The sequence below is a fragment of the Ovis aries genome, chromosome 3 (genome assembly GCF_016772045.2).
Source record: "Ovis aries strain OAR_USU_Benz2616 breed Rambouillet chromosome 3, ARS-UI_Ramb_v3.0, whole genome shotgun sequence".
NCBI classification, from domain to species: Eukaryota; Metazoa; Chordata; class Mammalia; order Artiodactyla; family Bovidae; genus Ovis; species Ovis aries.
The window spans coordinates 148,083,519-148,098,575 of NC_056056.1; the positions used below are offsets into that span (position 1 = coordinate 148,083,519).

Genomic DNA, 15,057 nt, shown 5'->3' on the forward strand with positions numbered 1-15,057 from the left:
CTGAGTGGTCTATACCTGAAGAACTCTTCACCCTTCCAGATGGAATTTGTCATAATTTCTATTATTGCACTTCAGTTCAGTTCAGTTGCTCAGTCGTGTCCGACTCTTTGCTACCCCATGAATTGCAGCACACCAGGCCTCCCTGTCCATCACCAACTCCCAGAGTTCACTCAGACTCACGTCCATCGAGTCAGTGGTGCCATCCAGCCATCTCATCCTCTGTCGCCCCCTTCTCCTCCTGCCCCCAATCCCTCCCAGCATCAGTCTTTTCCAATGAGTCAACTCTTCGCATGAGGTGGCCAAAGTATTGGAGTTTCAGCTTTAGCATCATTCCCTCCAAAGAAATCCCAGGGCTGATTTCCTTCAAAATGGACTGGTTGGATCTCTTTGCAGTCCAAGGGACTCTCATGAGTCTTCTCCAACACCACATTTCAAAAGCATCAATTCTTCAGTGCTCAGCTTTCTTCAACAGTCCAACTCTCACATCCATACATGACCACTGGAAAAACCATAGCCTTGATTAGACGGACCTTTGTTGGCAAAGTAATGTCTCTGCTTTTCAATATCCTCTCTAGGTTGGTCATAACTTTTTTTCCAAGGAGTAAACATCTTTTAATTTCATAGCTGCAGTCACCATCTGCAGTGATTTTGGAGCTCCCAAAAATAAAGTCAGCCACTGTTTCCACTGTTTCCCCATCTATTTCCCATGAAGTGATGGGACCAAATGCCATGATCTTCGTTTTCTGAATGTTGAGCTTTCAGCCAACTTTTTCACTCTCCTCTTTCACTTTCAAGAGGCTTTTAGTTCCTCTTCACTTTCTGCCATAAGGGTGGTGTCCTCTGCATATCTGAGGTTATTGATATTTCTCCCAGCAATCTTGATTCCAGCTTGTGCTTCTTCCAGACCAGCGTTTCTCATGCACTTACAGCTTTTCAAATTTGTCTTTCTGAACTAAACTGTTAGACAGTCTTAATTCTCTCCATATAACTAGTTGCCCAGCATGGCGTGCATATTGTAGTCACTTATTAAATATTTGTTGAGTGAATCATTAGGAAAAATAACTACTCCTATGGTAGAAGCTGTTTCCTCAGAATCTTCTTCAACTTAAGATAATTAATTAGAAGATTCAAAAGGAAAGGGGTTATAGCAGACATAAGGAATCTGAAGCAAATAAAAAATATATAGTTGATTTAAAAATGTTGAAATTTGGGAGAAAAATACTGACTCAATCACAATAGGAATTTCAATTTTTATGTTACCTCTTCCTGAATCCATATGCAACATGTATCCAAAGACACAGCTATTACAGGTGTTAATATTTTCACTGCAAGTTCCAAACTGATGTGGGCTTCCCTGATAGCCCAGTTGGTAAAGAATCTGTCTGCAATGCAGGAGACCCTGGTTGGATTTCTGGGTTGGAAAGATCTGCTGGAGAAGGGATAGGCTACCCAGTCCAGTATTCTTGGGCTTCCTTTGGGCTCAGCTGGTAAAGAATCTGTGAAGTGGGAGAACTGGGTTTGATCCCTGGGTTGAGGAGATCCACTGGAGAAGTGAAAGGCTACACACTCCAGTATTTGGCCTGGAGAATTCCATGCACTATAGTGACTTTCACTTTTCCAAACTGATGGTTTGGGATTGAAGTTGGCCCCAGACCTATTTTGATTGATTTGCATAGAATACAAATATAGTGCTAAATTACTTATTAATGTTTAAAACTAAGGAATTTTCACAAAAAAGTCTTACTTTTCTCTATCTCTTGAGAAGTAACAAACATGTAAGCAAACAAAAAGCTTGGCAACATTGGGTCTGCATTCCAGTTGACCAGAGCCAAGGAGGGTCGTTGCCTTTGTAAGAAGCCTATGTTCTCTGTTTTAGCACAGTTCTCACTCTGCTTGCTAAACTCACTTAAATTATTTGTCTGGCTCCTGGTGACACTTGTGTATGTGATATGAATGTACTACTGCTATTTTAAATGAGAATTTTTTTTAATAAAAAATTTTTAAATTATACTTTTTTTTTTCTCAGTTTTCTTGCTATATTTGTTTGGCTTTACTTGCCTACCTTGTAGCTTTTAGAAGCAAGGTGGCCAGACCAGATCCACCCAAATGTGGGACTGACAGGGAAGGAGGAAACTGTGCTCTGATTTGTTGACAGACAAAACAGTGAAGGAAAGGAGGCTCTCCAGAGGGCAGCCATTGGAGAGCTTTGCCACCAATTTGATCTGCACAAGATACCACTCTGCCCTCTTTACTTCCTACTTATTAGTCTGTTAGGACTCAGAAGAGTATTGAGGTTAAGGGATGGAATAAATTTAAAACTTCTATTATTACATATCACATAGGCCTTCACTTAAGATCACTGAACACTTATTGTACGTCCCAATGTGTGCCACTGCCCCTGACCCATGCTGCTGTGTCTCTGATATGGATGATTACAAGTGCCATTGTTGGTACTTGGGTCAGTGTCTTTATTTGGATGGAGCCATTTAGTGTATTATACTTTCATATGAAGACACACACACACACAGACACACACATATGGGGCAACCCACAAAAGATACTCTGTGGCAAAGTTAATAAAGAGCTAACTGAGCAAAGTTTTCACAGAGCTATCTGAAGGCATGGCGAAGAACAATAGCCGCAAGCAGAAATCACAATGGGTCAATGTTGATATAATCACGGGATTTGGAGGTGCTTTTTGAAGGCCAGAAGGGAAAGTCAGTTGAGAAGGATGTACTACACAGCAGGTCTTGGTGGATATACAGTTCTGGGGAGTCTTGGCAGTACCAGGGTGCGGTTGATTTACCAGTGTACAAATGATTTAACAGGAAGGCATTCAAGGGTCTCAAGAGTCAATCATTACCACATCCCACAGGCGATGGACTGCGGAACAACCCAGCTGCCCAGAGGCAGTGGCCAAACCAGGGAGCTGGGTTTGGTATGAATGGCTGACTCCTGGGAAGGAGGGCGTTCAGAGGGGGCTGGGGATAAGGGTCAGAGTCCAAGCTGGAGAGAGGACAATAAGCTAAGGGTGGAAACAAAGGCGAACCAGAGCGGCAGCGGGCAGACTGCAAGCTCTGCACTGGGGAATCAAGCTTTGCTTTTAGAAGGCGCAGGCTGCAGCAGGGCGGGCACTAGCCGCGGCGTTCTCACAGCCTGGCAGGGGTCCGGGCTCGTCACCCCGGGGCGTGGGCAACCCGCGGCCAGCATCCCTCCCCCGTGCGCCTCCCGGCAAGCAGCGCCTGGCAGTGCCCACCGAGGGCAGGGCGGGGCGCAGGCTGGGCAGCGCTATAGGTGGGGCCGGCAGCTCGGCTGCCGCTGACGCAGTGCGGGCCAGCAGCGGGAGAGTCCAGGCAGGCGTGGAGGGTTCAGCCCGGCCGCCCGCAGGCCGCGTTCCCATCGGAGGGGGCAGGGCGCGCTCACCCGGCCAACAGCAGGCCGCCGGCGGCCTGCTGGCTCCGCCGCCACCGCCGAGCTCGCCATTCAGCGCGCCTCGTCTCCGCCCCAGTCTGGGGGCTGAGCTGGGGAGAAGGGGCGGGCGCCCGCGAGCAGTGAATCACCACCTCCTCCTCCTGCCTCAGCCGCCGCCACCTTTCCATTCAGTCGCCCAACATGGCTGGAGTGCGGCGGAGGTGAGCCGACCGCCCCCTGCAGCTCCAGCCTCCTGAGCGCGACCGCCGCGGCTCCAGCGGCGCCTCAGTTCTGCGGTGCAGAGGCCCAGGGACCCGGCTGTCGCCCGCCGCCGGCATGTGGGGCGCCCCGGACGAGAGCTCCGTGCGGGTGGCTGTCAGGTAAGGACGGACGCGGCGAAGGGCAGGCTGCGGGCTCCCTGAGAGGATCTGCGCTGAGCTCTGGAAACCGAGCCCGCGGGTCCCCGCCGGCCTGGCGCGCGAGGCCGGGTGCTGGCCGGAAAACCTGGCGCCCTCGGCCCCCTGGCGTTTGCAGGTGACGGGCGGCGCCGGGTCCCGGGGGGCGTCCTAACTCCTCAGCGGGAGAAGCCATCGCCTTCTGCCCGCTCCGGGTCGCGCACGTGAGGAACAGTTGCCTCAGGTTTGGCCGCCTTGGGCGATCGTCTGTCGGGCTTTGCCCAGAGGAGCTGCCTCTTTCCAAGGGTTGTGGTGCGCTTCTTGTATTTGTAACGTGACTGTCTGTAAGGATACCTGCAACTCCGGCCTTCGTAGGCAGGAGACAAAGCCTCAACACAGCGCTGCCAACCGCGGGGGTCTAGATCTCTGTGCAAATAAATGGACGTATTGTTAAGCACTGGCGGGGACTAGATAGCAGCAGCTTGTGGGTGATGAAGACATTTCTGGCGTTGCAAGAGATATTATATTTTAGGGAAACTTCATTGGTGATCAGTCTGTAGAAGCAAGATGACTCTTCAGTAAGTGGAAGGGTTAAATGAGGGAGTGGTGAAAAAGAAACATCCTGCGGTTCAGCAGGGTGGTTACAATATAATATTACACATTCCCGAGTGTGAGTTTTTAAATACTAGATACATCAAAATTGTAATTTGGTCAAGGACAGATACATGAGAATCGAACGTAGTTTGGATTGTTTTGATACGTATCGAGAAGCGGAGCTCTGACAGTTGCTCATGGAAAATTGCAACATCATCACTGAAATATTAATGAAGGCTTCATGGTAGAATAAGTGCGTTTCTTTCATAGCTCTGATACTTTACTGTGAGTTAATTTCTCTTTATGTACACCTTATAGGATTATAAAAATAATCTGTTTTCTCTGAGAAATTATTTTTTTTAAATTCTCCACCCTTGTAGTCTTTCTGAAAAGCTGTTCTTACCCTATCATGTCAGCATTTCAATATAGTGACAAACCAGTGACAATTAATTTTCTGTGTTAAACAATATAGTGACAATTTAGTGACAAATCTTGTTAGTTATAGAAATGGTAGTTTTATATATACTTTGTATTTTAATCACTCTAAAGAATAAGATTAATTTCAAAGATATTTGTCATTCCCTTTACAGACCAGGAGATAACCACCCATGGAGGTGACATTTTTATGACTGTTTAGAATCACCTATTATAAAACTTTTGAAGTTTTAATTTGGCCTCTCTGGTTATTTTAGGGCTATTTATTCTGTTGTTGGATTAGCTGTTTCTCCTGTTTACTGTTGCTATCTCTCTTTTAGCCTTTTAACACTTACTAGTGACTCTACCACCACAGAGGAAGGGAAAGGAAAAAGCAGAAACTCAATAAGAAGCAGTCTTGTTAATTAGCAGATCTGGTCAAAGAAGGTGAAGGAGCATAAAATAGTAATGAAAATTTAAAAAATTGGCTATCAGAGAAAAAAGCTGTTGTTACAAAGTTAATATTTTTATCTGTGAATTCTGTAGAATATCATAGGGTAGTTTATTGACCATGCAGTTAAAACTGATGCTGCTTGCAATGGAGATAAACAGAGTAATGAATCACCGCAAAGTGATATTGACAGATAAATAACTTATATTTGCTTTTGATATGCATATTAGCTTTTTAAAAAGGAAATATGTGTGGGTCTGTTTGTTGGAGAAAGGCTTTATAAAAACACGTTGTGAAGTAAGCCATATTTTGAGGGTCTGTTTTATTTTTATTAAATACATTGAATAGATTCACTGGTTAAACTTATTTTGCATAGGATAAGAATAGCTTAGATAGCACTTCTGTATTTATAAAATATATGGGCATTAATTTCCATTTACAACAGATACTTATTGAAATTAAGTTCTATCTTTTGTCCTAACCTCTGAGCTAAAAATAGAAATAATTATTGGACACACAGTATGTGCCAGGATCAGTGCTGTGTGTTAAGATGTTTTATATGCTGTGAATTTGCATTTATTTCTCATAACAATCTTTGACTTAGATCTGTTATTACTATGGCCATTTTACAGGTGAGACACAGAAGGATTAGGTGATCTTCCCCAAGTTAAACTGGTAGCAAGCGGCAGAAATAGCGTTCTAACTCTAGACAGCTTGATTCTAGAGCTCAAATTCTTAACCATTAAATCTATACAGGTGAGAGACAAGAACATCCTTTGCAAACCTTTACTTAGCTTAAGGTCACTTGCCTTTTCCTGGTTCTGAACTAGTTTAATTAAAAATGAATGACTTTGACAGGATTTTTATGCCTTATATTTCTAGAAAAGATAGAGCTCAGAAAGGGAAACCTGAACTTACCTAAACTGTTCTCCTGATTTTTAAATCTCTGCAGTGACCTCCAGTCTTACTTTCCAGTTTGTGATAGACTTTATCAGCAGGGTAAATAAATCAACACATAGACACAAATGTTCAGAACAGTTGATTAACTTTTACCCTTCAATGAATGTAATGACAAGTAATAGAAAGTTGGCTGTACTTGTGTAAATGCACAGTGTCCTAGAGGTCTTTGTATTTTATCAGATATGGAGATTTACCAGTGTGTTAAAGTTGATGACTGTATTTTAGGTTTCTCAAAATAAGTGCGTGGGTTATATTATATGACCTTTGGAAAAAGAAGTTAAATAGAAAATTTCTTATTTCAGGAGAACATTTTAAATTCAATTTCTGAAAAATGCCTTTGGGTAGAGGATATCTGAGATGTTGGTGGCACTGGTGATAAAGAGCCTGCTTGCCAATGCAGGAGACCTAAGAAATACAGGTTCAATCCCTGGGTCAGAAAGATTCTCTGGAGAAGGAAATGGCAACTCACTCTAGTATTCTTGCCTGGGAAATCCCATGGACAGAGGGCCCTGGCGGGCTATAGTCCATGCAGTCGCACAGAGTTGGATACAACTGAAGCAATTTAGCATGCATGGAGGTGTTCTGTAGGGTATCTTTCTCTCATTGTGTAGATGTGGATTTAGGACCCCCCTCCACCACTATGCAACCCCATGTGACTGTTGAGCACTCAAATGATGATTAATGCTGTAACCAAACCAAACTTGGTTTCACTCTCCCATCATACAGCAAAGCCAATCTGTTGACACCAGGTTGTGGTAAAGTAAAGGATAGCTTATTGAAGGCTACCCACTGTGGGGCCAAGCAGGAGAATGGGCAGTTCATGCTCAAAAGATGCAAATTCCCTGATGGCTTTCAGGGAAGGATGTTTAAGGGCAAGGTGAGGGACAGGGTCACAGAGTGCCGGATCAGCTTTTGGGTATCTATCTAATTGGTTGGTGGTGAGGTAACAGGGTGATATTTCAGGAGTTCACATCATCAACCTTCTGGTTCCAACTGGTGTGGGGTCTACCTGCTTGTGGTCAGCATGAGGTTAACTTCTTCCATTTGGTGGGGGTTTTAGTATCTGTAAAACCACTAAGGGTTGTGTCTCAGAATATTATCTATAGCCCTTGTGGAGAAACTAATGGCCTTTGACTTAGTTTTAATACAAATGGACCTGTTAGTACTTTGTCTTGCTTGATGGTTTTCCTTTCTATCTGCATTACTGTGATTAAATATGCCCTTAAGAACTTGGGGACGGCTAAAACTTTTCTGCAAACAAGAGCTTGGTGACATAGGGTGGGGTCCCCAGGATGTCCCCCATCTGTTCCCAGGATGACCCTGAAGGGTTGCTTGGTTTCAGCACTACTAAGAAGATAAATTTTAAATTTTATTTAATGTTAATTAAATTTAAAAACTATCCATTTAGTTTTTGGAAAGCTTGTAGGTATGTCTGAAACAATGTAGTTATATGGACCTATTTTTTAACTGTAAAGTTTATAAAATCTAAATACTTATGAAGTATTTCTGATGGAAATTTAGTCTCCAGATTGACATGTATTTTCTGTGTTTTACATATATATATATATTTGACTTTAAAAACAGTATGAGAAAATGGATGTAAATATATCAATGATTTTTATATTGATTATATATTAAAATGATGGTATTTTGATATGTTGAGTTAAATAAAATATTAACATTATAATAATGTCATCAACTTTTCCTTTTTTAAAACGTGGCTACCAGAAATTTTAAAATTAAATATAATGTTGTTGCCATGATATTTCTATTGAATAGTGCTGCTCTACAGGTTTTTAAAAATGTGAGAAACAGTATAGAAAAAAAATTGTTCACAAATATTACTTAGCCATAAAATGGAATGAAATTGTGTCACTTGCAGAGACATAAATGGATTAGAGGCTGACTTACTTCATACAGAGTGAAGTAAGTCAGAAGAGAGGAAAACAGATATCACATATTAATGCATATATGTGAAATCCAGAAAAATGGTACAGATAATCTTATTTGTAAAGCAGAAATAGAGACATAGATGTAGAGAACAAGTATATGGATACCAAGGGGGGAATTAGGGGGTGGGATGCATTGGGAAATTGCGACTGACAAATACACATTGCTATGTATAAAACAGATAACTAATGAGAACCTACTCTATAGCATGGGGAACTGTACTCAGTGCTCTGTGGTGACCTAATTAGGGAAGGAAATCCTCGAAAGAGGGGATTTATATGTATGGCTGATTCACTTTGCCGTAGAGCAGAAACTGATACAGCAGTGTAAAGCAACTAGGCTCCAATAAAAAAGTGAAAAACCAAAAAACTGTTCATAGCCACCATCTGGTATTTTCTGTAGATTAAAAAAATACCAAAATATTGGGTGTCTGTTTTAGAGTGGTTGTATATATAAATACACATACATATGTATCTATGTACGTACATATATCCATGTAAGATTTGATTTAACAGTAACATTTTTCCCCTCTGGGTTGCATAGGTATAGAAAGTTATGGGTAGTAGGTTGATGGTAACTGACTTCCTAGAAAATGTAGTAAGCTGATAGATGCCATCTACAAAAATGAGCAATGAGGTTTAGTGTATATTCTATTCTTATTACCTAATAGTATACTGAATTGAACCATTCAGTTCACATTTTAAACTCAAACATTTTGAATTCTAAATCGGGAACTTTATGAAATGATGTGAAGGAAAGTACAGTGCTTGCTGCAAGGCTCCGTTCATACTTTCCAGGTCTGATGCTGATATAATATTTGAAACTTTTTCCCCAAGAATTTTAGCTTTCAAAATACGAGAGGAACTGAAGGAAAATGGAGATGCAGAAAGGACCATTGTGTTTTTATGTCATTGTCTATGTGGTTGTGAGCTAAGATTTTTTGCTTAGCTTTGGCAGAGAACAGGACGTATCCTTGACAGCAAGTTCGGATTAGTGTGTAATGTTGTTTAATTTGCTGTGTTTTTTACCTTACTACAGCATTTTGAAGAAGTGACATTGCTCAGCTAGCTTAAGTGCTGATTGGATTGTAAATGCTGTTTTGAGTCCTTCACTGGCACTGATTTGCAATGTGACCTCCTCGAACTTTTCTTTTTCCTCATGCTGAGGTATTAAGGGTTGTAAGAACTTTCCATATGCAGTATATTAAATGTATGTTTTTTTTGTTGTTGTTAGCCAAACTGTTGGCACTAGTGCTGCCTCTTTATTGATAGGAAGGAACTATTTTAACATTTTAAACTTGACTTTCCCATAATATATTTATTGTAGGTACTGCTCTTACTTAAGAGGAAACTTTTCAGCTTTTGTGGTCTCTTTGTCCAGTTCTGGCTGTAATACAAATATGCAATATTTTATTTAATATGCATTAAAACCATATGAGATGGGCTGGACAGATATTATCCCTATCTTACAGATGGAGAAATGAGTCTCAAAGATACTAGGTGTCTGTCCCCAGGAAGGCCCTGAAGTGTTGCTTGGTTTCAACACTAGAAGATAAATTTTAAATTTTATTTAATGTTAATTAAATTTTAAAACTGTCCATTTAGTTTTTGGAAAGCTTGTAGGTATGCCTGAAACAATGTAGTTATATGGACCTGTTTTTTAACTGTAAAGTTTATCAAATCTAAATACTTATTATTTAGATTATCTAAATTATTTCTGATGAAAATTTAATGTATTTTCTGTGTTATATATATATATGTTTGAAAAATGTTCAAGGTTTCTCAGCCACTAAATACCAGAAATGGAACTCAAACTCAGGCCTCTGGTACCTGTTTCTTTATTCTTAAACATATTTCCAAATGTTTTCAAAGTATTTCACATATTAATGTCAGTATAATAAGGATCTTTCCAGCTAAAATACAAATATACATGTGATGTAACTTATTTGAAACAATTTAATGTCTAAAGAATGTGGAGGCAGATAAGCAAGGCTTTTAGAAATATTTTGTGGAAACAGATGGTTATCTGCTGTTCGATCATTTGTTTATTCCTTCCTTCATGCATGAAGTATTTATTATGTGCCTACTATGTGCAGAACACATCCCTACTACTGAGGATATAGAACATACATGAGAGATGTGGTTCCCACTTTCATGGAGCTTAGACCTAGCAATGTGAGGCTCTTTTAGTGCACAAACTCTTGAATCTAACATAAAACATATCAGTAACACAAACTAGAAATTAAAGAAAGTTGTTGCAGTTTAATTTTTATCTGTCACTTATTTTCTTCAATAGCATTTTTTTAGTTCATACTTTCCTGAAGGACAGTGACTTAAAAAACAGAAATTGTGCCCCGCTTACAAGCACATGTCATACAAAGTTTGGACTCCAAAGCCTGTGCATTAGAAAGATATTTCCATTTTTGTATGTGTGGCAGGTGTACCCTACTTGTATGCCTTTGTATTTGGATCATAAAGTAAAGGAAATGAAACAGAGGAGACTAAAGAGCTTGTGGATGATATGAGCTTAAAGTCAGTGAAATTATTTATTTAAATATGAGTTGATACTTTTTCTTCAGATAAGGTTTATTTTTATTATTTTTTTTTTTTAAATTTTAAAATCTTTAATTCTTACATGCATTCCCAAACATGAACCCCCCTCCCACCTCCCTCCCCATAACATCTTTCTGGGTCATCCCCATGCACCAGCCCCAAGCATGCTGCATCCTGCGTCAGACATAGACTGGCGATTCAATTCACATGATAGTATACATGTTAGAATGTCATTCTCCCAAATCACAGATAAGGTTTATTAAGTTTATAGTGTGGGAGGCCTGATTGTTATTTGGAACTCCACAGAAGTTCAGATTTAATGTCTAATTATTACTACCCCTTGAGCTCTTACCCTCTTACCTGCTAATTAGTTAATATTTTGATGCATAATTATGGGTTTGTAAATGATGCACTAGAAATTCCAGTTTAGTGAAGCCATGAAAGCTTTGTAGTTAATTTCATAATGTGACCAATCTTCCAGTTCTCATCCATTTCTCTTCAAAGAAATGAACTTGAAATATCCATTATTATGGATAGTTTCTCCCAAGACATGTGATAGCTCACCTATGTGACCTTAACTTATAAATTGTTATTTTCTGTCAACATTAGATATGAAACTATCTAAGTTTCAGATTTAGGAAGGAAGACACATCAGTGAAAATGCATGCTAGATGGTATCATTTGTATTTGGTGTGTCATTAAAATGATTTTATTAAAAATAAAATGTATGGTTGTTATTTTTAATGCTTCTCTCTGGAGAGTGGATTTGTGAATTCTGTCTTTGAACTTGGTTTCCCAGTGGATTAACTATTTAATCTTCTCAGGGTGTTAAAATAGTTTTCTCGTGGCTCAGGCTTTATTTGAAGCAAATGACACAGCCAATGGGACCATTTTTATGAAGTTCTACAATTATTATGAGATAGTTCTTAATGTTTAAGAATTATATTTGATTCCTTTGTTTTGAAATTATTAGACATTTATATATTGAGTATAACTTTTCAGTTCAGTTCAGTTGCTCAGTTGTACCCAACTCTATGCAACCCCATGATTTGCAGCACGCAAGGCCTCCCAGTCCATCACCAACACCCGAAGTTTACCCAAACTCATGTCCATCGAGTCAGTGATGCCATCCAGCCATCTCATCCTCTGTCGTCCCCTTCTCCTCCTGCTCCCAATCTCTCCCAGCATCAAGGTCTTTTCCAATGAGTCAATTCTTCACATGAGGTGGCCAAAGTACTGGAGTTTCAGCTTCAGCATCAGTCCTTCCAATGAACACCGAGGACTGATTTCCTTTAGGATTTAGTACCTCTGTAATTCTTGGATTTGAAATACATTTTAAGACTGAAAGGGACTGTGAAGGAACTAGCTGGTTGAAGCCCCTTCAAGATAATTGAGGTAACAGAGACCCAGAGCAATTGAGGGAATTTCTCAAGGTCCCTGCAGTTATCAGCTCAGGTCTTCTGTAAACTGTTGCTTTGGATTTTTTAGGATTTCATGTTTTGCTGGCAAAAATCCCAGAAATATAATAAATTTGTATTTTGTAAACTATAGTTTTAATCCCTCAAGTGCCCTTTTAAAAGTTTAACATTTAAATGAGTGCCTCCAATCTCAGTGCCCTTTATTTTGGCTTTATGATTGCCTCAATTCTAGAAACTAGACCAATGATTCTAAGAAGGACCTCTCTCTCTCTCTCTCTCTCTCTCTCTCTCTCTCGAGAGGGATCCCTAGAGTAGAAATCCAGGTTATATTTTAAGGTTCCTATTATATTAAACTGTGAAAAAATGCCAACAGTAGGTTATAAAAATTGGTAAAACAGACTGATTTCAGCATATGCATGTACCACATTAATGCTTTAACAACCACAGAAATACAATATCCTGGTAGCTTAATTTGGAAATAGTATTAATCATGTAAATAGAATTTTTTTGAATGCTAGGCCTGGGACATGTGACCTCCCTTTGCCGTCACCTTGGTTCTTAAATTTTTTCCCCTACCTCAGTAGATTTGATGATTAGAGCATGTTCCATTAATAGTGACAACCTCACTGTCAGGGGGGATGATTGGAAAGCGGGGAAAGGTGGAGATAGAGTAGGATCAGTGTGGTATATTTACTGGGATCTGAAAGTGGAGCTGGAGGTAGACATCCAAGTGGTTTAAAAATAAAACACTTTGAGAATTACTTCACTAGAAAGGTGGTTCTTAAACTTTAAAATAACATCAGTCCCTTCTATCCTTACTTTAGAAGGATGTGAGGATACAACACATTTTGGCCATACACTTGGCCTTGCATCCAAAAAATACCCTAAATCCCATCTCTGCTTGAAGCCTTTCTAAACTTTATGCAGGGAAACTTCTGCCTTCTGGGGCCTTATTTATTTATTTATCTGATTCTCTCTCTTTCTCTCTCTAAAATTCCGGTGTGAGAGGTATACACAATATGATGATTTTCACTGTTTGGTTTGAAATGTCCCCCAACCTGAGAGAATATTTGACTTTTTTTTTTTTTTTAAAGATGCTAATATACTGAAAGCACTATTAGAACATTTGAAGGACATTGGATTTACTGAATTGAAACAAGGTGGTATTTGCCTGTCCAGATTTGAAATGGAGGCCATTCAGGATTTAATCCTAGGCTCAACTTACTTGGGCACTGTACACTTCCATCTACTTCTTCAATAAGAGCAAGAAAACAAAGAAGTTGTTCAAACTTGGGTGTAGCGAGGTGGGCATCATGAGCCCACCCAGGGGCTAAATCATGGATACTTTAAAGTTTATTCCCTACTCCTTGGATCTTAGTGTGTAGTAAAATTTTAGTTTTTGAGATTGGATTTTACCTTATTCTCAATTTGGGGGAGCTATGTCTGTCACTTAGGCATCACAATATCAGTTCTTCTGAGTAGGATGAATGAATTATATTTTTCACAGTAGCTATTCACATTATTTGACATAGCTCCATAGAATAGAGACTTTTTCTTTCAGCAAACAGAAACAAGGAGCCTTGGAGAGGGTCAAGCTATAGTAACTGTTATGAAGTGGTATGTTGAGCACATGGTGTACTAATAAGGCATGAGGTACCTCTGCTCTAGGTTATATTCTTTATAATGTTATTTACATTTTTAGATCAACATTCATTCATTTATTACATAATTATTGAATGTCTGTTTTGCATTAAAATCACATAAGTTAGAGGCATTAAAGCTGCTGGAAGCAATAGGATGTAATAGAATGAACTTTGCATATTTAGAAAACTGTTTCGGTGTTCAGTTTGGCTCAGTTCAGTTCAGTCGGTCAGTCACGTCCGACTCTTTGTAACCCCATGGATCGTAGCACGCCAGGCTTCCCTGTCCATCACCAGCTCCAGGAGTTCACTCAAACTCACGTCCATCGAGTCAGTGATGCCATCCAGCCATCTCATCCTCTGTCATCCCCTTCTCCTCCTGCCCCCAATCACCCCCAGCATCAGGGTCTTTTCCAATGAGTCAACTCTTCACATCAGGTGGCCAGAGTATTGGCGTTTCAGCTTTAGCATCAGTCCTTCCAATGAATACCCAGGGCTGATCTCCTATAGGATGGACTCGTTGGATCTCCTTGCAGTCCAAGGGACTCTCAGGAGTCTTCTCCAACACCACAGTAGGCACTCAGCTTTCTTCATAGTCCAACTCTCACATCCATACATGACCACTGGAAAAACCATAGCCTTGGCTAGATGGACCTTTGTTGGCAAAGTAATATCTCTGCTTTTTAATATGGTATCTAGGTTGGTCATAAATTTCCTTCCAAGGAGTAAGCGTCTTTTAATTTCATGGCTGCAGTCACCATCTGCAGTGATTTTGGAGCCCAGAAAAATAAAGTCTGACACTTTTTCCACTGTTTCCCCATCTATTTCCCATGAAGTGCTGGGACCAGATGCCATGATCTTCGTTTTCTGAATGATGAGCTTTAAGCCAACTTTTTCACTCTCCTCTTTCACTTTCATCAAGAGGCTTTTTAGTCCTCTTCACTTTCTGCCATAAGAGTGGTGTCATCTGCATATCTGAGGTGATTGATATTTCTCCCGGCAATCTTGAGTCCAGCTTGTGCTTCTTCCAGCCCAGCGTTTCTCATGATGTACTCTGCATATAAGCTAAATAAGCAGGGTGACAATATACAGCCTTGACACACTCCTTTTCCTATTTGGAACCAGTCTGTTGTTCCATGTCCATTTCTAACTGTTGCTTCCTGACCTGCATGTAGGTTTCTCAAGAGGCAGGTCAGGTGGTCTGGTATTCCCATCTCCTTCAGAATTTTCCACAGTTCATTGTGATCCACACAGTCAAAGGCTTTGGCAAAG

At 40.3% G+C, this 15,057-nt stretch overlaps 1 protein-coding gene across 42 annotated transcripts in view; it reads left to right on the forward strand.

The window, feature by feature from the left end:
* The first annotated feature begins 3,320 nt into the window (after nt 1-3,320).
* The window catches only part of KIF21A (kinesin family member 21A), a 189,222-nt gene continuing 177,485 nt past the window's right edge, over nt 3,321-15,057 (forward strand). For all 42 annotated transcript variants that reach the window (XM_042246879.2, XM_042246898.2, XM_042246881.2 and 39 more), the window contains exon 1: nt 3,321-3,791. In XM_042246879.2, the coding sequence (XP_042102813.1) occupies nt 3,748-3,791 (44 nt within the window). In that variant the 5' untranslated portion in view covers nt 3,321-3,747. The remainder of the gene's footprint in view (nt 3,792-15,057) is intronic.